Source organism: Coffea arabica, chromosome 7e, assembly GCF_036785885.1.
Source record: "Coffea arabica cultivar ET-39 chromosome 7e, Coffea Arabica ET-39 HiFi, whole genome shotgun sequence".
Taxonomy (NCBI): Eukaryota; Viridiplantae; Streptophyta; class Magnoliopsida; order Gentianales; family Rubiaceae; genus Coffea; species Coffea arabica.
Window position 1 is genome coordinate 2,437,898 of NC_092323.1, and position 21,053 is coordinate 2,458,950.

A 21,053-nucleotide genomic window follows, 5' to 3' on the forward strand; every position below is an offset into this window, starting at 1 on the left:
GGGAAAACAGTACAAAAGAGAGTTGTAAAGTACTGGAGAAATATGAAATGGTGCAGAGTAAAGAAGAAGAAAAGGGTCAATTAGAAAGCAGGTAAAACATTTCAAGTTATTTTTTTATCACATATATTAGATTGCTGCAGTATATATATATATATTTCAAAAACTCTAAAAGATACTAATTCAAATGGAATCTTAATTCTCCTTGATTAAGCATGAGATGGGACCCACCAAAAGACTAATAAGATCTCTAGGATTTGGACATCTGGCATCATTACAGAGAAAGGGCAAAGAAGCGCACCAGCACCAATTGAGCGCAAGAATTGGAAGATTAATAGCGTTACGTTTTCGCATGTAACGAAAAACCCAAAAAAAAAAAGGTTAATGTACTGTGAAAAGCCTAAGAAAGAAAAATTTTAAAGAACAAAAGTTGAGGGCTGGGTTGGGAATAACAAAAGGATCTTAAAAGAAAGGTAAAAAGGAAAAAGGTCATGGGGCCAGTTGAATACCCTTACCAAAAGCGTGTGGGCCATTTCTAGGTACCAACATCCCTAAAATAAATAAAATGGGTGTATGTGTGCAGCATGGGCCATTTTGAGAATTTTATTTTGGCCACCACCTTGCGGTATCCGTGCTTCCGATGTGAAAACGTGGGGCGGTGGCCATGGAGCGTTTGCCACGTATAGGTGGCCCTGCCGGACCGACCCCTTGGCTCTGGAAACTGGGAGCATTCAGTGGCCACCTGGAATTGTTGGAGGACAAGTAATCAATAGCAGGAAGGAAATCCGGCCTTCTTGAGGGGGTATATGGCTCTCTCTCTCTCTCTCTCTAAGCAAAAGTCAGTCCAAAACGTTGACGTTGAATGTTAAGAATCCAACTGCTCATAACTGCCGAGGAAACTGTGACCGTTAGCTACAGGTACAAAACTACCACCTGGTCGTCGTTCCTTTCTTACTCACACACGTACCAATGAGCAGCTCACACTTTATCGCTTTTTTTTTTTTTTTTGGTTTTTTTTTGGATTGGGAGTCAAATCAAAACTAGAAACCGCAGTGACTGGGATGAGTGAATAGGGGGCATAAGGTACGCGTGTAGTGATTGTTGGTGATGTGATTAGGATAAAATTAGATCGCTTTTTGGTCGGTGTCTTCCTGACCGCAATCCGCGTAATTTGGACGAATTACGCTGGGAAGTGGGGGGAGTTAAATTAAACAGACTTTGACCTTTTTCTGGCAGTTAAAAACCTGCAGTCTCTCGGGGTTGTGGGGGCGGCGCGGATCTAGAAACTGTGGATTGAATCTCTGCATTGACGGGGGCGAATCCTGCGGTGGTTTAAAATTAATGACGTTTGCCAGTGGTCTCCCTCTCGTCTTATCTCCACTTTTACGTGTTTCTATTTCTAATCGTTGGATGAGGATTGAAGAATTCTGGCCAATCCCACTCCACTCTGCCTATAATAATAATAATAAAACCTTCGGGATTTCACTCCAATCGCCTCCCTCAACCTGCGTTAAAATAATAACCGATCCTCAAACGGTCATGAATTTTGTCGGTGTCCGGTATCAGGGGAGCCAAGTGTCATCGACTACTGTACTGGATAAGGTCTTTTGTCGGTGACATAAATGTTGGATGTTATTGGACTTTTACTTTTTTTTCACCCTTCAAAGTTCTTTTTTTGAATTAATCTTACATACACACACTCACAGTGAATACACGATCTTTATCGGATGTATAATAATTTATTTAAATTTAAATTTAAAATTCAAATTTTACTTATATATCATGCATTCAACTATGATAGTGTATATAATGTCAATGTATATAAAATTTATTTATTTTTTTAAAATATAACATTGTTGAGGACCTATCTAACTTTTGGGATATGAGAGCTCAATATCATCAAACAAAAATCTGGTTATAACAATTCTACCAAACAACCATCGGATAAAATGTTTTGAGGACCTATCTATCTAACTCAGGACCAATGTGTGACGAAAAGATTGTTACATTTATTCCACATTCGTTACAGAAAAAACACTGACCAATGTAATATAAATATGAGGAAAAACTGACAGATAGCATCGCCTGCACTCGATGTAAGCCATCAGAGCAAGTTGTATGAGAACCATACCAGGAGCCTACTGATTCAGGTTTTGTCAGGAATTTACCCATTAACTGATTGCAACAACTAACGGCGGCAATACAAGGTAACCTGATGGACTCGGCCTTAGCATGAAGAACTTTCCAACGGAATACATACAAGTACAACAACAGTTGATGTGCTCACCAGCAAGGCACACGGGGCCCATTATTTGTTCCGGTGATTTGTTCTGTATGATACATGTATGGGGCACATTTACCCTCCGTCGTCCTTCTGCATTGTTCCACCAGTAACTAACGGAGTAACAGACCGCCGGGATGGAAATTGGAAAGGGCACGGCAACCGAAGGGCGATAAACAGATTGAATATCATTACGGAAAGCGTGGAAATTGCTGCATGGTACTACTATACATCAGCACATTGCACATTCAACTTTTTCTACTGCCATCTCTTAATTTACAGCTCTCACAATTTTTATTTTATTCTTATCACGAGTAACAAATTATTCATCGTTCTAAGCCTACTTTTTCTTCTTGGTATTGAACTCAAAACTGATCGATGATATTTTCTTCTTGGAGTTACTCGAGGCTCCACCCTGGACTCCGAGTGCAGTCTGGAGAAAAGAAAAAAGTATACCATTAAGTACTCAGATCTCCAGTGACCTACATATTCACAGCTTGAAGTTGAGAATCCAAACATTTATCCGACATCAAGATGTTGCACATTATTTTTACATTCTTCAAAAATCTATGGCTTGAAAGAAATTAAACTATATGCAGCTTACCATGTTAAGCAGCCGTAGAGCAGCAGGCCGGGTAAACTTCCTTGCAAAAAGGAAGCATGGAGCAGGTTTCCCTTTGCTAGTGCACCACTCTCTACGGTACTCCGTCTCATAATAGATATTATCAATATCCTGCAAAAGTTGTAAGGATTTTGCTCATATGATATTGCAATATGTCTCCCTATCATTTTCCTAGTTAGCATTTTACTGTTTTTGTTCAACCTAAATATCTAACCATCAAGTTAATATCTAGACTTCCATAGCATCAGAAGACATGAACAGCTGGGGTGAAAGTATATAATGCACTCTCTTCTCCAGTTACTATTTCCATGACAAATCACTGGAATGCCTTTCTTGACGACGAGGTATGCTTTTGATTGGGTTTGATAATCCTGTTCTTTCGGGTAAATAAACAAATTTTTAGGCACCGGACAGTGTCAGCAAGTGCTATCATGAAGTGTTGTTAAATGGGAGAACTCTACCAAATTAAGTATGCTTTACCTTAATTGATTGGATTAGCGTGGGAGTAGCATCAGCTAACTTGTAAGTCACAGGATGCCAACCTCGCCGTTCACGGTCTCTCGAAGATGAAAGATCCCATTCGGTATGAGTGACTGACCTTCTTGTAATTTCTCCTTCCAGGCCTTCTTGCTGAATTAGAGATCAAGAACTACAAAGTTACATGAGATTTAGATACTATAAACCACAAAAAGGACGTATGACCCCCGTGCATCTGACGTGATTTGGGTCAACCCAAATCTTCTGACTCAAGAGCATCTTTTAGCAAATGCAACTCCTAATGATTCTGACAAAGAATTTCTTTTACATTTTAATTTCTTCAATCCCCTTGCCAGAGCATCAATCCAAGGCCAGAGGCCTCTGATCAGAAAGGCTGGGTTCAAAATCTGAAAACAAATTTTTTATCTAAGGTTTAAAAACTTACACACCATTGCCGAAGAGCCCTTGGTCTATTAGTTAAGGTTGAGGCCCCATGAATTGAGGTCCTGAGTTCAAATCCCCCTACCCCTCCCTTGCTGGAAATTTAAAAAAATAAAAAATAAAAAATTCCGCACCATTACCCCTCAATTTATCCAGAACCATTCTTTTGAGCCCTTGATATTGAAATAATACCATAATTAAACAAACAATAAAAAAATTTCTTAAATATAAACCAATCAAGGATTGAGAGATTGAACGTCTGCATAACATGACATCAAGTATTTAAAAATTTGAATCAAATTAGTGACAGTAAACTTTAGAAAACAATTTAGTTATGCTGAACCACTTGCAGCGAATAAAATTCTATAGATTTCTTGTGTTAAGAGTACTCCTGTTACTGAAAGTGCAATCTTTTCACCTTAGGATGGATCAGGTCCTATCAAAAGGATACAATGACAAAGATTCAATTAATCTTTTATTAACTGAAAAATACACTTACAGCAAGCAAAGTCTGAACATAATGCTCATCAGGTATACAGTTATGCTCCTTCCATCCTTCTGCAGGCTGCAGATGATAACAGTACTTAGAAAGGGAGTGAATGACCATTTAAAAATGATATACAAGTAATTGCTTTTCTTTTCTCCAACAAAGGCAAGCGGACAAGTACTTGTTTATATTTCCAATTCATTTCATATACTCCAAAAGTACAAGAAAATATCCCTCCATTTTAACATGGATGCCTTAGTTATATTGTAGAAGACTAGTAAGGAAGATACATAGTTAGGGAAGGTACAAAAAATGTTGAGCAACTATCTACGTTTATTGATATCTGTAGAAAGAGCAGGGGAATATTTCCTTTGTCATCTGAAGTTAGTAAAAAGAAGTAATATTTTATAATATGAACTTTCCAATTTAACGAAAGTGGACATACTATAGATGCAACCCAAATAGAATGGTAGTGTTTCCATTTTGAAAGGGAGGAAGCACAATATAGCATGTCAGTTAACCATGAAAATAAAATGTGCACATATTCATGAGAAAGAGACCGATAAGAACTGACAGAAAAGATGGAGCACTCACAAGGGGATGATCTCGCCAAAACTCGGGCAATGACTTCCTCTGCATAATTGTAAAAGACAATTTACATAAGTGACAGGAAATTCTTGCTACTGGTTTTTGATTGTGTATGAATTTCACTGAGTTCCATAAGAAAGGATTTGAGCACGCATAAAACCACATGATAATGGGCAAGAAGCTGTGGAGTTAGGATCATGAACATAATCACTAGTTCTTTGTAACAACAAATCCTTATTCTTCAAATGCTGACTCTTTCAACAATCAGTTGCCATAAGTGTTTTAATTAAAAATTTAAAACTGAAAACTTGAGGCAAACTTCTATATGCATGATGTGGACCAACCACAAGAACAGTTTCAAAAGGCACCATTTTGGGCCAGCTACAAGTCATTCAGAATAACTGAAGTCCTGAAAACCATTTTAACTGATAACCCAACAGACACAAGACCTAATGGAGCTTTTCTATAACATTCTTATCTACAACCAGTTAAAATGTGTCTCACAGCACAATTAAGTATTGTATGGCTCAACATGGAATATACTCTTTCCTGATAGCAAAATAATCGCACAAAAGACAAGTGGAAAGACTTACCTTGCAATGCCACTGGAACACAGGGAAAACAACGTCATCTTTCACGACGACTTCTGCATGCCTTCTTGTCAGAACAACCCACTGCAAGGAGATAATAGAAAGAGCAAAGCTGAAAGTCTGGTTTAAGTAGAGCAATGTTTCATAGAATAGTTTCTTTTTGCTTTCTTTTTCTGTCCTTCCCCTTTTTAGTCATTTACATTTTCCTCAATGGATCTTCTCTCAAATTCAAAGAAACAATACTAGTGATTTGAATTGTTACCTGAGATCCTTTTCTCCAGTTTTCAACAGGAATTACAGGATGCATTTTAGGATTGTACCGCCCCTCTTTTGTATCAGCAAAACTGCTCCCAACAATCATTGGAAGAGCGCTATCAATTCATCCTAAACTTAACTATAACAATTGACTAACAAGGAAATTAAGAATTACAAATATAAAAGCACAGATGGCACCAGTCCCTCACCTATCCACAAAGCTAGTAGAGGTAGACATTATGTAATCATATGTGTAGCTGAAGTTGTATAAAGGAATGCAACTGGAATAAAGATCAAGTGTCAATACTTTGAGAAGATCCAAGAAATTCTTAGTTGAAACCATCAAGTAGTACCAATATCTAAAGAATTAATTGAAACCATGACAAGGGAAAAGCAGCACTAATATGACAAATCATAACCTGTCTGAGAGAAAAACAAAGCGCTCATTATGTAGGTCCTCTAATGCATTCTGAAGCAAAACACGTTCTGCATGAATCATACTTGCCTCTCCCCATTCCACCTGGCAAGCAAAAGGATGCTCATTCTGTATCATTTGGCACTTACAGTAAGTGAAAGCACAAAATTGTGTCCAAATTCCTGATTCTGAATTTCAGGCACATATATCCCTGGATTATACTGTCATTTCTAGCAGGACCACAAAGGTAAACAAGAACTATGTAATCAAGTAATGGAAAAGCTGACTAAAATCCTACTGGGATGATCTCTAGGCTCTAAAACAAGAACTAACAAACTAAAATTTAGTCAAACCTTTGTTAACAATTGCAAGAATATGATCTCAGACAACCAGAAACTGAACTTTCTTAAGCAGAATAAGGTATAGCATGGCTACAGAGGCCAAAACTATTAGCCAATGCAGACACAAGATGGACAAGTTGATTCCAAGTCTTAAATTGGGAAGAGATGAGTGGGAAACAAGGAGAGAGAGAAATAATTTTCTAGCTTTTTAAATAAAAGGCACAATATCAAAATTAAACCAGAAAAAGAACTCTGGATGTGTTATTACCAAAGCTGGTGCCAATGAGGTAAGACTAGCCATTTATATGATTGAGTTTTTAAGTTGATTGAGCCATTACATAAAATGGCAGTCCATCAGTTTAGTTCCTGCAAGCTTTTATTCCTTGAATCACAAGAGTTTCCAAGAAAGAAACAGCCGAATGTTTTAAGCGATAGCAGTGCAGTTTTAAAGACTTCATGTTTACAGGGCACAAAACCTGTATGCTATTGTTCACTTGGCGACCCAAGAAGTATGCTGATCTTGTTGTTGCCTTGTTCAACAGGAAACCAGGCCTTGAGTGCACATAGATTGAAAATTTATTCTCCTTATCACCCTGAAAGCCAACATAACAACTTACAATATGCAAATAAAGGTTTAAAAGAAACCATTCATGGATAGATTTCACATTGTAACACTTGACTGGAAGAAGTAGCTATTCTCACCATATTCAATACAACAAGACATTTGTAAGCTGCCAAAGGTTATAAAAGATGGTCACTTTAATTTATCAATCTCATGTCTTATCCATATGACATTGGACACGTATGCTCACAATTCACCTTCTCCAGTCAATGGTTTTACGAATAGCTTGAATGTACTTAAAGTTAACAGTTGTAATGATAACATCCAGAGTAATTTGAATTATGGCTAACTTCCTTTTGAGATTATTTCCTATGATGCCAAAACCACAAGGCTTGATGGTAAATCATTCATATACGGCGTCATACAATTTAAGCTTATCCACAAGTGTTTCTATATTTTTGAGGAAAGCTTAGCTTAAATTGGATGGAAGAAAAAAGATTAGTCTTAAAGGACTTTTGGTTTACAACTGGAGCCATACTATTGGACCACCTCTAGAAACTGGAATTCTGGTATTTGTTAATAACATGGTGAATTTTCAGTCCAAATCATATGCTGTATACAGTTTATACCAACAACTTAGAATGACTTTGCCAGATTGCAAATTATGTAGAGGATAGCACAATTTCCTAAAAGACATTTCTATACAAACCCCTAACTGTCCCCCAGTCAACAAATACAGCAACCAAGAATTTAATAGTGTATTTATTCAAAAAAGGAAAACATAGTGCAACCAGTCCAATGTGTTATGCAGCCACTAAAATCAAATGTGTTCGAAAATATAAATTTTTTATGAAGACAAATCAAGGAAAAACAATCCCCAAACCCCCCTCCCAAAAAAAAAAAGAGCTCTACGAGAGAGAGAGAGAATTCTAAAGATTGGGAGATTAGTACCTGAAAGAAGGCATCCCACACAATGTCCAAAGGAAGGCGATTTCTTGCTATAAATAGAAACGCAATTTTGGGCTTTTGTACAAAAGGCGGTGACGATATAGCCAGCTTCTTGATTCGAGAATACTGAGTCTCCATTAATGCCACAGTCCCCAAACACAATCCAACCAGAAGCAAAATAATTAACTTTCTCTTCCATCTATGATGCAACGGAAATTTCTGGGAGTTAGACCTTCGCTTCATCTAATTCACCTTGAGTCAAACCTCCTTCAAATCATTCAAAACCTGAGACAGCTGGGCAGATTCTCGCGTTTCCTTCAGAAATCCCAGAAGAGAGAGATGATTTGAAATAAATCTTGCGCACAGAAATAATCCTTACTTTCAAATATCTCGGCAGTTACTCCCATCTGCTTTAAAAGTCTTCCGCTTTAGCTTCAAGGCGATTCAGTTCACAAAACTAAATATCAGAATCTGCTCATCAGCAACATAAACATAGATCCGCATATAGTAAAAATAGGCAAATCTGATGCCTGAAACACCTCACGGACTCTTGCAGAATTTCAAGGAGATCAACGAAGGACAAGCAAGAAGCTCGTGAGAGTGAGACTGGTAGCGGAAACGGCAGTTAAGAGGAGTAACAATCGCTTTCGAAAGAAATGAAACAGCGAGAGAGAAGAGATGGATAGTTTTCCCTGGAAGTGAGAGTGGAGTAGTGGGCTGAGGATTGAGGACGACTTTTCCTCGCGCCGATTAGTTTCTAGCACTTGAGTGCTAGTGGTAGCGGAAAGCTAAGCAGCACTTGTTCGTTGCTTGAGTTGCCGGGGACCAGAGCCAGAGGAAGACCCCGCCTTTTTGTCGCCGGGGGCCCGGGATTTGGGGCAGGGGCAGTTGGTGTGGTGACGTCGATTTCGGGTAAGGTATGTAGGAACTTGCTCTGTTTCGTTGTACTCTCATTCAATTCCTAATTAGTTATTAGTCCTGGGCCCCTTTGTCAGTTAGTACTAACTTACTGCTGGTACTTTGTGTTACTAATTCCTTCATTAGGGCGGCGGCCCGGTTTTTCACTAAAAGTCGAGTGCAACGGCACGTAAAACCTATGAACATCCGTAATTGTTGATACCTTACTTTACTAGTTTAATGATCATTTTGCCATCTCTGGAAATGACCAAAATGAAATGCTCCACTTTCCAACGAGGCACATTGAAATTTCACTCACTCATCTCTCCAATATTTTTGTAACCAAACATAAAAAATTGAATGAATAACCATCATAGTGACTGGGTAACAATTTAATAAATGTGAACCAATCAGAGATGTATCACTGATCATGATTTAAAGTTGCTCAAATATAATTGGGAGGTCACGGGGACCAGATGAATAAACATTTTCCAAAAAGAGAAATATATGAAGGCATAAACCAAACTAGGCCTACATCTTCTTGGAAGTTTCTATCACTTCTGCATTTATTCATAAAGGAAAAAGGATATTAAAAAGAAGAGGAAGAAGAGAAACTTCCGAGATGGGATTTATTGAGCGCAAACTCTCGATTGATTGTTGCGGGTTTTCTTGTCAATCTAGAAAAAAAAAAAGAAAGAAAAACTCTAGCAAAAGTTTTTATTTTAAGATTTGGTTGGACCAAGATGCTTCCATAAGAAGTCGAAACAGGTAATCAATAGCAAAAAAAGAAAAAGAACACACACACACACACACTTGCTACGTGTTTGTTCCTGTTGCTTAAGGTTATCAGTGGCGTGTTGTCAAATGAAGGCATCAATTGCAAAGTCGACAAGAAGGGATCTAAAGTGTGTGTGGTATGGACGTTTGAGAGTTACAGTAAATTAAACGACAGGACAGCATCATTATGTTCGATACTACACATCCATCCACTGCATTTTCAGATGCGCCTCCCTCCAATAACTAATAACCATCAATGCACCCTAACAAGAACACAGTGCAAATTTGAGCCCTCTAGAAGAACGAGCGCTAATAGTAGATGCCGATGGTACAATTATTCAAAGGCCCACCATGTAAGCTTTTATGGATTAGTTGAATAGAGTTGGCATTATTGATTGATGATCATGGGTGGATTGCAAGTGAACTGGTGAAGAGTTGCATCAACAAATGTGATTTGGTAGGCTAGCTTTCAAAGTTTGCAACTCCTCTTTTATGTAACTTTTTTAAACGTCCACCACGACTCCACCCGAACTCATTTACTCAATTGCATTGCACTGGGATATACTAAAAAAAACATCAGCGCATGTGTGTTTCTTGTAGAATTTAATTTTTCATGTACTGACAGTGTATACACCATTAACGTCTCATATAAAATTTGAATTTAAAATTTAATTTTTATATATATATTATAAATTAAACGGTGATAGTATATACATTGTCTTTTATTATTTTGATAGGAATAAGAAAAGATTTGGTCTTCATTCTTAATTATTATATATACGTAACTGAGCGACACCAGCTCATTCATGAATTTATTTATATACGTGCCCCTAATAGTTATTCATCATCATCCAATAATGGATTCAGCAAGGTGCACCCTGCAAACAGGTCTGATCTTTTTTCTTCGTGATGTTATTAATTGTTGCTACCAGCTGGGTCCTTCCAGTGCCGTCTTTGTTGACTTTTTTAAAGTTAATCACGCGCTACGCCAACCGTAAAAATGAGAAGGATGGTCCACTCAGGTCCCGGGTTTGAGATGTCATAACCCAAAAGCCCAAATGATAGTTCTCTTCTGCGGCCAGGGAGTCAGATACCGGTTTGAGATGTCATAACCCAAAAGCCCAAATCATAGTTCGCCTCTGCGGCCAGGGAGTCAGATGTCTAGTTGTCTGTTAAACTTTTGGGCCACAAGAGCTGTGAGAGGTGTCCAAAAGACAGGATTTCATAAACGGCGGAGCTGTCCAGGATCAACCGGCTAGGCCCAATGCCCAATGCGCCACATTTGACAAGAGTGACGGGGTTTAGTAAAATGACGCTGTGGAGTGTGGAGGAGCGAGGAGCTCAGAACTCTCTCTCTCTATCTATGGAGTCTTCCTCTTTACTCAGTCAGTTCAGTTTCAGGAGAAGGTATCCTCTCTAACCGGTAATACTATACAAATGATATGTTGTTTCATTTCATTTATTGTTTTTTAATACCGAAATTGTTCTGTTAATGATTCGAGTGCATAAGCCAGTAACCGGGGTTCGTTTTTGTCTTGATACAATAAAATTATAGCCCTGAAATAAGATTAAATGGAAGAAACCACGGACGGGCGGCCTCTGGATTTGTAAAAGTACCTCAAAAACCATGGCAAAGAAGATACGTTGGAACACAACCGTGTTTGGCCACTGCCCGTGGTGGCTTCAGCCAGGGGTTGCCCGGAGTAGGTGATGGCGATGGTGTGATCATTGTGGACCATGGTTCGCGTCGGAAGGAGTCAAATCTTATGCTAAGTAAGCAAGCCAAAATTTTTTTTTTAGGGGTAGTATTCATTTTTGTTTATAAGATGTTAATTTAGATCATGAGCTGGCTGATGGCGGTATGCTATGGTAACTATTTCGGTGGATTTTGTGCGGTTACACTGGCTAAGGTTCTCTTTTTTCAACCCTTATCAGTTTTCTATTTTTTTTTTGTTTACAATTGTTTTGAACTGACCCCTTCTCAGGTGAGTTTGTTACAATGTTCAAAGAGAAAACCAAGTACCCCATTGTGGAGCCTGCCCACATGGTATTATTCCTTGTTCTCTTTCTGTACCTTCGAATTTGCATCTGTACTCAAGCATAGACAAACACAAGCACACACACACACACACTGGTGCTGCATGTAATAAGCTCATATAAACTAACTTCACCAATAGAATGGATATACCTTCCATAGAAGAGTAAAAAGTTAATATTGGTGAGTATAAAGTAACTTGGTATTATTTGTGTGATCTCCTTCATGCAATTTCATGCTTCTGAGATTGATTTCCACTTGGTGATTGGCCTTCGTTATGCTTTCTGCAAGCAATTTCTTATCCTGCAAATTGCGTTGGCTTCTAGTAGGAATTGGCAGAACCATCCATCAAGAATGCATTTAGTTCGTGTGTTCAGAAAGGAGCACGCCGAATTGTTGTGAGCCCATTTTTCCTTTTCCCTGGACGACACTGGAACCAGGTAAATCGGTTTGTCATCTCAGCATCCTTCTGATAGGTTGACAGGTTTGGATACAATCTTGATCTCAATCAACAGCTGGTCGGTCATCTGTAAAACATGTTGGAGGTCTGGCGAAATGGATTTTGAGTGAGTCTTCCATTTTTTTCAGGATATCCCTTCTTTAACTGCTGAAGCTGCGAAGGAACATCTGGGGGTATCATATGTTGTTACAGCACCTCTAGGCCTGCATGAACTACTCGTGGTACGGAAATTGTCCTTTTTGCTTTTGTGCTTACTACAATGCGAATCTCTGTCAAATAAAACATCTTGTTTTGCTTTTTGTTTTTCCGTCTTTTGGCATCTTAAAGTCATTTAAGTTTTGGCACACTCAAGCTTGGGACGGGCGGTAAAAATCACTTCAAATAGTAGCTAGGGAACAGAAATATAACGAAGATTTACTTTTCAATTTTGAGCAAAAGGCTGGCAGGACTACACGCTAATAAGAAGAGATGGTATTGCAGGATATTTTAAATGACAGAATCAAATATTGCTTAAGCCATGTTGCTGGATATGCTGATGAGTGCTCGGTTTGCGCCGGAACAGGAAAATGCCATCTCTACGAATGATGTAAGTGGATATTGGATTCTGCGTTTTGGCTAATAGATTTTATCTCAAATATTTATGATAGAGTATTGGGTAAGGAGCATCTACCAAAAGGGGAGGACACGAATCAAAGAATTGGTTCTGAGGATGACTCATATAGAGACTATCAGTTGAACTTGGAACCAAAGCTATAGCTCCTGGCCTTGAAAAGTTGCAATTTTGAGCTATGCTGTAGAGAAGAGTTGAAGATGGTTTTGCCTCTTCTTTGACCTTTTGTAGCTTGTATGTTAGTATTATTTTCTGCTTAACTTGTTAGATCATTTCTTTTACACATTCTGAAGATTTTTGGGTATAAATCTTATCCTGCAATTAGCAGAGCAAAGTAGAAAAATTGTATTTGTTGGATTATTTTTCTGTACAACATTGTGCAAGTCTATCTTATCAAGTGATAAAAGTACCTCAACTTTCATCTGAACTAGTGAATTTTGTCTTGTACTTGTAAGTGTAGCTACGTCATAATTGTTCAATTCCTCGATAGCATTGATACCTGTGAAATGCTGGGTCTTCTGCTTTACTAACTAATAGGAGTATTACTTTTTGCCCAGGTCCTAATTCTTAATAAATTTTGGGTCTTTATCATTAAGCTGGTCGATCAGCTTACCTGGCAAGCTTTTGGAATAGCAGAAATTCTAGTTAGTGTGAAGAACTTAGAGCACCTTTACATATGAACTAGGTTAATGAATAAGGGCAACATCACCTTATTTTTGGCGGTTTGCTGCCTGCTGCTTTAGCTGCTTCTTGAAGGCTTCTGCAGCCATGAAAACGTTGGTAGGTCTCTCCCATCCTTGGCCATATATACCATATCCTTTCTTAGGATGAGGTTGAATTAGGTACTCAAGCACTTGCAATTCTTCTGCATCTACCCAGTAGATACAGTTCACAGGACACAAGTCAACTGAGACCTGTTCGAAAGATACCCATGAATTGCTCTCATATGAACTATCTGGCCTTACTAGATCTGGAACATGATTAGTTATGTATTTAGTAGTTTTATCTAACTAATGCTGTGCTCGTCTGGCTCACCTGAATTTCTGTTTCATCATCTCCATATTGAACTTTAACACGTGCACATCCCAGAGATTCATCCATAGTGAACGTGTTTCTAGCATGGTAGACGCATTCTCTGCAACCTACAACAATTCAAGAGTTGAGTTCATCGGACGGGATAGGCATGAAGAGTAAACTGTGAAGAATGCCTAGCTACAGATGGTTTTCGTGATTCTTCTCAGTCTGATCTCTGAAGGGCAGTCCATCCATGATCAAGTACTGAAAAAAATGATGATTATACCTATACAGGCATTCTGGTCAACAAACAGTGCTTGGGGTCTCAAGGGACCATTCCACACACTATAATCGACACCAGATGCGTCATTTCCGAATGAATTCTGAAACCACCCAATAGAAGCATTATACTGTCTCCTCATATCCCCACTCATGAGAACCTTATAGGCCTCATTCATCAACAGGGCACGATCATGACCCTGAAACAAAATATAGGTAATAATATTTCAGGTGTGCTGGTAAAACTGTGCGAGTACTACATGTGATTGAATTAGACGCTAGAACTAGTACAAGTAGTGAGATTAATGTAGGATGAAGGGGCCTGTTGCAAAGAACTGCAGAGTAAGACGAAGGAGCTTTGTTTGGATAAGAAGTCGTGTGGCCAGAAAATGATCACCTTTTGACCTGCAATATCAGGATGATATTTCTTTTGGAGTTTCCTATAAGCTTCTTTGATTTGTTGAGAAGTTGAATCAATTGAAACTCCAAGCAACGTGTAGTAATTCCTATCATGTTCTCCCAGTTTAGCGTCCATCCTTCGTTGACAACATCTGGCAGCGGCAGCTTTGCCTTTATGCGGGGTTCGGTGTCTTTCATGCACAATAATTCGACACACGGCCGCTAGAAGCGTTAAACATCGTGCCAAACAAAGAAGAAAAATGGAAAGCAGGGAGAATTTAAAGTTTCTTGGATAGTGGAGGGATTATACCAAGAAAAAAGAGAGTAAAAAAAGAAAATTTGATGATGAGGAGAAAACTTTTGAAGCAAAAGGTCATTTCATTACCTTGGGATGGACATGTTGGAAAAGAATGGGCAATGAATCTGCCCAAATTTGGGTTGATAAAATGATATCACAGAGGTTGGCATGATTCAAAGGCCTTTAACCAGCTCCAAAATCTACAGTGGGATTTGCTATTGCTTTAGCTGATTCCAGAATCAGAAAGAGGGCAGAGGCAGAAGCTACTTCAACATCTAATCTGATATTTTCAGTATTATGTAAGATAGTTGCCCAACTAGCCAATGGCCCACTGCACCTCCGTTACAGAATACCATCGTTGCCTTTCACATCTGCAGTAAAATTCAGAGGGCATGCAATAGTGTACCTCTTTAGTTCAGAGGTTGTAATCTCTCCCTCTAGTTAGTCCTCTCCTAAATATTGGAGTAGGAGTTAACTATTGGCCAAAAAAAAAAAAAAGAATGGCATGGTTCTCCCCTTCTGAAAGTTGATAATGATCCAAGTCCCAATTGACTTTTCTGCACCAGGACTTTGTGGATACACCACAAATTGTTACGGAGGAAAATACCTAGATCAATATAACGCTAAGAACATTTGATTCAAAATACATACAGTTAGGGAGAGGTTCGAGTTGACTACTTTAGTTAATATCCTTGTCAACTGAATTGAGATATCTAGACTTTCATGCTGTCATATTAAGGCCAAGTTTTTTTTTTTTCCTAAACTCTGTCTTCAAAATTTATGCTCTCACTCTAATTAGCGAAGGTATTGTAGTCCACCATTTCGATGTAAGGACCAATCCGTTCCTTCATGGTGGGGATATATTATGTATACGCAATCTGCGTCCTTAAGTGATTGCCTACAGATGCTTGATGGGGAAAGTGGAAGAAGGCACCACCTATTAATGACATGCATGTTTCTACGCGATATTTGCCATGTATGTAATCCGTTACAAATGTGCCTATCAATAATTTTGGTTTAACGTGGCAACAGAAATAAGTCAGTAACTGAAGCGAGGTTCCAATGCCAGTTGCTATGATAGGAAGATATTGGAGATAAATCGAGGATCTGTCCTCTCATAGACCTTTCCTAATAGTATATTTTTTTTCCCGTAAAACAGGAAAAGGAGAAGTAATGAATCATTGTGTCGTCTTGAACCACATGCCATTAGGCTTTTGGCATCTCACCGGAGCATGGTTTGCCATCACGGGTCGCGGTCGCGTCGCGGTTTCGGTTGTTTCACATCTGTCGCGGCATATCGGTTGAATATCGGGTGATACGTGTATTATAACACAACACATGAAAGTTTTCAAAAATTTTTAAAAAATTACTAAAATTAGAAAATACAAAAAAATGCACAATTTAAAAAAAAATATCCGAGTTGACTCTGAGTTGACTCCGATATATCGGCCGATATCGTGCATCACGGATTCGAATCAGCCAATATCAGTTGAGTCAGAGCGAGTCAGAGCGGATACGATAATATTTGTGATTCGAGGATCGGTATCGTATCGATCCCTTCCGTTCCCGTTATAACTCGGTCGATACATATCGATATCGGCGATATTGCGAACCATGCACCGGAGCAAGTGCCATATTCCATTAGGCTTTTGTCATCTCACCGGAGCAAGCGACAATTTTTCATCTGTTGAATGGAATCTGGTGGCTCCCGGGAAGGACCGCAGAACATGCCACCCCAGCGGGGAAAGTAGATGGGGTTGACCGGGAGAGTACAGACAAGCATCATAAGGCCCATCAGAGAGATGCTTGCTTGAGTTGAGACGTTGTTGTAGTTGGAGCCTGAGAACAGTAGCAGCTGTATCACAACTGCCCCTATTGTCCCACCGCTTCATGCCATGCCTGATATCACTCCTAGTGACCTGCAGAAACACAGAGTATTAATACTACCCACGATCATGCACTATATAACAATGATTAGAATATGAATTCTTATAGTACTAGTGTATCAATTATTGGATGTTTCCTGACACAAACTTTTAAACTTGGCCAGTGGCCCAAAATCTACCACCTCTTGGAAACGAAAGGAACAACGCCAAATGTGAGGCCCGAAGCTGCCTGAACGAACAAAGAGAAGCCGCACATCACTAAAATGGAGGCCCAAAGTGTTCTAACTCTCCCGAGCAACACGCACATGAATCCAGCCACTGTTTTGCACCACCCACAAGCTCCACAGCCTCCCTCTCATTCCAAACCTCCTTCCCATCTAATCTGAAACCACCCCTCCCGCTGGCCTTGACACCAAAGCTCGCAGCAATGGCAACCGCTGTCTGAACTGTTGGACTTGCGTTGTGGGCCAGCTCACTTATGCAAGTGCTTTGAGGGTTTCTCAAGTTTAAATAGAAAGGAGCAGCAGCCGCAAGACGCAATTTCTTTCTTCGGTCTTCGTGTGAAGAAAAGGGTCAGCCGCCATCCTTTGCTAGTTGAGAGAACAACGAAGAGAGAGAAAGAGCTAGAGAGAGAGACTTTAAGGTCTTGATTAAAGGGTGATTCGGAACCGATTGAGACGAAATTTTATCCACGCGATCCTACTCTATTCATTTATTGGTTCAGATTTCAGATTTCCTCCTTGTTTGTTAACACCTTTCCAAACTCACTTCTTTGACAGTTGTAGTTTTTGGAGATGATTTTATAGCAGATTTGCTTGGTTGATATTGGTGCTATTATTGTCATCCGAATATTTCGAATAGACCTGTGTATTCCCATTATTGTGATAGTGGAGTTTTTTGACTGGACTAGGTCCCGTGATTTTTTCGAATTTGGGTTTTCCACGTAAAAATCTTGGTGTCCTGTGTCTTTTATTTTTCTTGCATTTTATTATCATTACTGGTATTATTACTTGATAATTTGGTTTGTTCCTATTTTAACTGGTATTTGGGAAAAGATAAATTTGTTCTAGGCTAACTCTGTTAGTGTGTGCCTGTTCTGGTACCCCTTTCCCAACATGAACATTCACGTTAAATCTGTCATAGAAATACTGCGCTATGATATTATCAGTTGTTAATTCGACTCCGAAGCAAAACCCATATGTCAGCCCCAGTATCCATCCTCTATAATTCTTCAGGCCGTTGTACAGCACACTCCAGCAAGAGTTTTCCTTTTGTTGTGGTTTACTCGGAGCTCTTATATGTATTATACTACCACTGCTAGTACGTTTACCGCTGTAGTTTCCATCAGGCAAGTCCTGGCCAAAGATTAATACCATAAGCGCCGTTGCTACCTGGAAAATTGCTGGGGCGACAAATGCTATGCGCCAAGCAATAGAAGAGGGTATGTTCAAGGTAGTAGTGAAGAGATTGTATATAAGCGGCATGACTAGCTGAGTGACGCCAGAGCCGACGTTAGCCCAGCCGGGGGCAACGCCATTAATGGCTAGTCCAACAACGCAGCCGGAGAACATGGAACTCATCCAGAATTGGTTGGCCACGAAATTGGCCAGAGAAAATCCAATGAGAAGACGAACGGCGACGAAGGCCATGGGGGGATGAGACTAGAGACATGGATAAGGCTACGGGTGCTGTGAGGAGGGAGACTGCGGCGTATACCAGACGCGGCCCGAAGAGGTCGCATGCAGGGCCCGTTGCGACGAGGGAGAAGATGGAACCGACAAAGGATGCTATCCCAGCCTTGCCCACGTCAGAAGCGGTGAGGTTGAGGTCTTTTCTGATGATAGGAATGAGTGGAGGAATGGAGAAAGTAGAGAAGAAGCAGCTGAAGAGGGAGAGCCATGCCAGGTGGAAGGCTCGCATGTGGGGAGAAAGAGATTGAAAATATAGTCGAAATTCTGTTGCCTTGTGATCTGAATCCCCTGGCAAAGAATAAGAGAGTACTCTTGAAACTTGAATTGTAAGGATTAAAACATTTAAATTGTTTAGGGGTCAATGTAGATGGAAAAGAGAATTTATTAAATTTTGGTGGGAACAATAATCTTGATAATAAATGACTTAATGAAAAAAATGAGAACGAATTTCAGCTTTTACAATTATTGAAGGTGCGTATTAACCCCCAGGGGAGGGAGGGGGGAGATTAAAAACAAAAAAACAAAAAAGTGCTCCTTAACGAGCCTCTAGAAAACCTGGACTGGTTTAGCCTAATTAACTTGGACCGAAAGTAATTCTAATCAGCAAACGGGCTAAAGATTTTTGGGCTCCTTAAGATTTTTTGGCTTAGCCTAATTACTTTTGCTGTTATGAATTAATTTCCAAGTACGTGTACAAGTGACCCCGTCTCCTAGTCCTGTGAAGATTTACGATGTCTCATGTCCGTCATTGGACCTTTCATTTGTTATCAAAGTTGGCACTTGATATAGCATTGAGTTGTTTATGTAATCATAATTAATATTTTGCTGCTCTTGAATCTTGACTATCGAATGACTATGAGTAGTTAGTTGTTTTTGTAAACATGAAAGTCTGTTTGGATTAGCTGTTTTTTGGGTTGTTTTTCAAAAACAACACTGTAGCATTTCGTTTTTGAAATACAAGTCCGTTTGGATTAGCTGTTTTTTGGGTTGTTTTTCAAAAACTATATGAAAAACTTTTACTGTTGATGTTTTTTGAATTATTTTTAGAGGTATTTTTAAAACATATTTTTGGGTATTTTTAGAATTTAGAATTTTTAGAATTTTATATTTATATACATTCATGCATTTATAATACATTTATAAATATTTATAAATAAAGATATTTATATAAAAATATATTATAAATGTATTATATTATATATAATACATAATATAAATATATTTATAAATGTATAAATGTATATTATTATAAATGTATAAATTATAAATGAATATTATATAAATGTATAAATTATAAATTATAATAAATAATTTTTATATTTTTATATAAATATATATTTATGCATTTATAGTACATTTATAAATAAATATATTAATATAAAAATATATAAATGTATTATATTATATATAATGTATAATATAAATATATAAATTATAAATGAATATTATATAAATGCATAAATTAATATATTATAAATATATATTAATATTATGTTCAAATGTAAAATTAATATTATGTATATTAATATAAATGTATAAATGTATTATATTATATATAATACATAATATAAATGTATATTATAAATATACATAAATATATATATTATGTATAAATGTACATTAATATAAATGTATAATATATATTATATATAATTTATATAATATGTAATATTTATATAAATATATTTTAAACATATAAAAATATATTTTAAATAAAATAGAATATTTGTAATATGAATAAATAAATATATAAATATTTAATATGTATAATGTACATTAATATTAATTATAAATATGGTGTTTATATAATGTTTCAATTTGTAATATTTATTGTATATTTCATTATATAAATACATAATTGAAATATACAAATTGAAATATACATATTATGTATATTTGGAGTTGTTTTTGATATAATGTTTGGATATGGGTGTTTTTGAAATACACATTTACTGTAACATTTGGAATGTGAAAAACCGTTTTTCAAAAACAGAGGCAAAAACAAGGAATCCAAACGGGATATTTTATTGCCTTTCTGTCAAAAAGAATTGTAGATAAAAATTGTATAATCATCCTACATTTAAAAGTAATATAGAGTTTATAAACCATTCGAAGTTGTACTATTGACGTACCTGGTCATGCTTTTGGTATTTTGGGTGAGTATTAGATTTTACTGATGTCTAAAAAGCATATTTTATGCACGACAAGACATAATTTTTTTTTTTTGCTCATTTGCACATTTAATGACATGCTAATTTTTTTTAAAAAAAAGTTAAAGAAGACCAGACTTTCTAATAATAATGGCATCACCCTCTTTTGTCTTTTGTTTTTTAAATACTTGAAGGATTTAAACCGTACAAGGCATATTATTGTTTTATTACTCATCTAAGGTTGGTCTTCTACTAGTTAAAAACGTATTTAATTGGGTTTTTGGAACTGTTTTTTGTTTTTAATTTTAGAAAATCAATTATGTGATGTTTTTAATTGCTTTTTTTCTTTTAACTTTCGACTTTTTAAAAAAAATTTAAGAAAAAGGTAAAAATCAAAAGTTAGAGAATTCCTTTTTTATATTTTAATCTTGAATTTTCAAAAAAAATTAATTTTTATAAAAATCAGAAACAATGGATAGCAGGCTTAATAAATGAATACTTTAAAAACACTTCAGGGTGGCGGTAAGTATGAATTGTCATAGAGATGAAGGGT

At 37.5% G+C, this 21,053-nt stretch overlaps 3 protein-coding genes and 1 pseudogene across 4 annotated transcripts; 1 reads left to right on the plus strand and 3 right to left on the minus strand.

Moving 5' to 3' along the window:
* Nucleotides 1-1,986: 1,986 nt before the first annotated feature.
* On the minus strand, nt 1,987-9,062 carry LOC113722855 (glycosyltransferase BC10-like). Its single transcript, XM_072058480.1, has 11 exons — nt 8,008-9,062; nt 6,971-7,087; nt 6,158-6,258; nt 5,948-6,019; nt 5,746-5,827; nt 5,487-5,567; nt 4,900-4,938; nt 4,318-4,383; nt 3,381-3,530; nt 2,883-3,011; nt 1,987-2,711 (listed from the first exon to the last, which is right to left on the minus strand). The coding sequence occupies exons 1-11, from the start codon at nt 8,245-8,247 to the stop codon at nt 2,619-2,621; spliced, it is 1,170 nt and encodes a 389-aa protein (XP_071914581.1). The 5' UTR covers nt 8,248-9,062; the 3' UTR covers nt 1,987-2,618.
* A 1,617-nt stretch (nt 9,063-10,679) lies between these two features.
* LOC113722798 (sirohydrochlorin ferrochelatase, chloroplastic) lies at nt 10,680-13,210 on the plus strand. The gene is made up of 6 exons (XM_027246022.2): nt 10,680-11,085; nt 11,234-11,451; nt 11,664-11,725; nt 12,043-12,153; nt 12,302-12,394; nt 12,654-13,210. The coding sequence occupies exons 1-6, from the start codon at nt 10,943-10,945 to the stop codon at nt 12,756-12,758; spliced, it is 732 nt and encodes a 243-aa protein (XP_027101823.2). The 5' UTR covers nt 10,680-10,942; the 3' UTR covers nt 12,759-13,210.
* LOC113722800 (chaperone protein dnaJ C76, chloroplastic-like) lies at nt 11,817-15,207 on the minus strand. 2 transcript variants are annotated; one of them, XM_072058481.1, is made up of 6 exons: nt 14,861-15,207; nt 14,474-14,666; nt 14,084-14,276; nt 13,819-13,925; nt 13,493-13,697; nt 11,817-13,404 (listed from the first exon to the last, which is right to left on the minus strand). In XM_072058481.1, exons 1-5 carry the CDS (start codon nt 14,941-14,943, stop codon nt 13,494-13,496), a joined length of 780 nt encoding a protein of 259 aa, XP_071914582.1. In that variant the 5' UTR covers nt 14,944-15,207; the 3' UTR covers nt 11,817-13,404; nt 13,493. The 2 variants fall into 2 exon arrangements, with proteins under 2 accessions (XP_071914582.1, XP_071914583.1); XM_072058482.1 differs by having other exon boundaries at nt 13,105-13,396; nt 14,861-15,040.
* A 1,013-nt stretch (nt 15,208-16,220) lies between these two features.
* LOC113723103 (high affinity nitrate transporter 2.7-like) lies at nt 16,221-19,099 on the minus strand (annotated as a pseudogene).
* Between the last annotated feature and the right edge of the window lie 1,954 nt (nt 19,100-21,053).

Excerpts from the sequence above, each read along its gene's own strand:
- LOC113722800 (XM_072058481.1), bottom strand. The coding sequence starts at position 14,943 with ATGCCAACCTCTGTGATATCATTTTATCAACCCAAATTTGGGCAGATT. Across the intron at positions 14,277-14,473 it reads CTGATATTGCAGGTCAAAAG|GGTCATGATCGTGCCCTGTT; the intron begins GTGATCATTTTC and ends ATTTTGTTTCAG. Across the intron at positions 13,926-14,083 it reads TGACCAGAATGCCTGTATAG|GTTGCAGAGAATGCGTCTAC; the intron begins GTATAATCATCA and ends GAATTGTTGTAG.
- LOC113722855 (XM_072058480.1), bottom strand. The coding sequence starts at position 8,247 with ATGAAGCGAAGGTCTAACTCCCAGAAATTTCCGTTGCATCATAGATGG. Across the intron at positions 7,088-8,007 it reads TGTGGGATGCCTTCTTTCAG|GGTGATAAGGAGAATAAATT; the intron begins GTACTAATCTCC and ends GTTGGCTTTCAG. Across the intron at positions 4,384-4,899 it reads TTTGGCGAGATCATCCCCTT|CCTGCAGAAGGATGGAAGGA; the intron begins GTGAGTGCTCCA and ends TATCATCTGCAG.
- LOC113722798 (XM_027246022.2), top strand. The coding sequence starts at position 10,943 with ATGCCCAATGCGCCACATTTGACAAGAGTGACGGGGTTTAGTAAAATG. Across the intron at positions 11,086-11,233 it reads CAGTTCAGTTTCAGGAGAAG|CCCTGAAATAAGATTAAATG; the intron begins GTATCCTCTCTA and ends ATAAAATTATAG. Across the intron at positions 12,395-12,653 it reads GCCTGCATGAACTACTCGTG|GATATTTTAAATGACAGAAT; the intron begins GTACGGAAATTG and ends ATGGTATTGCAG.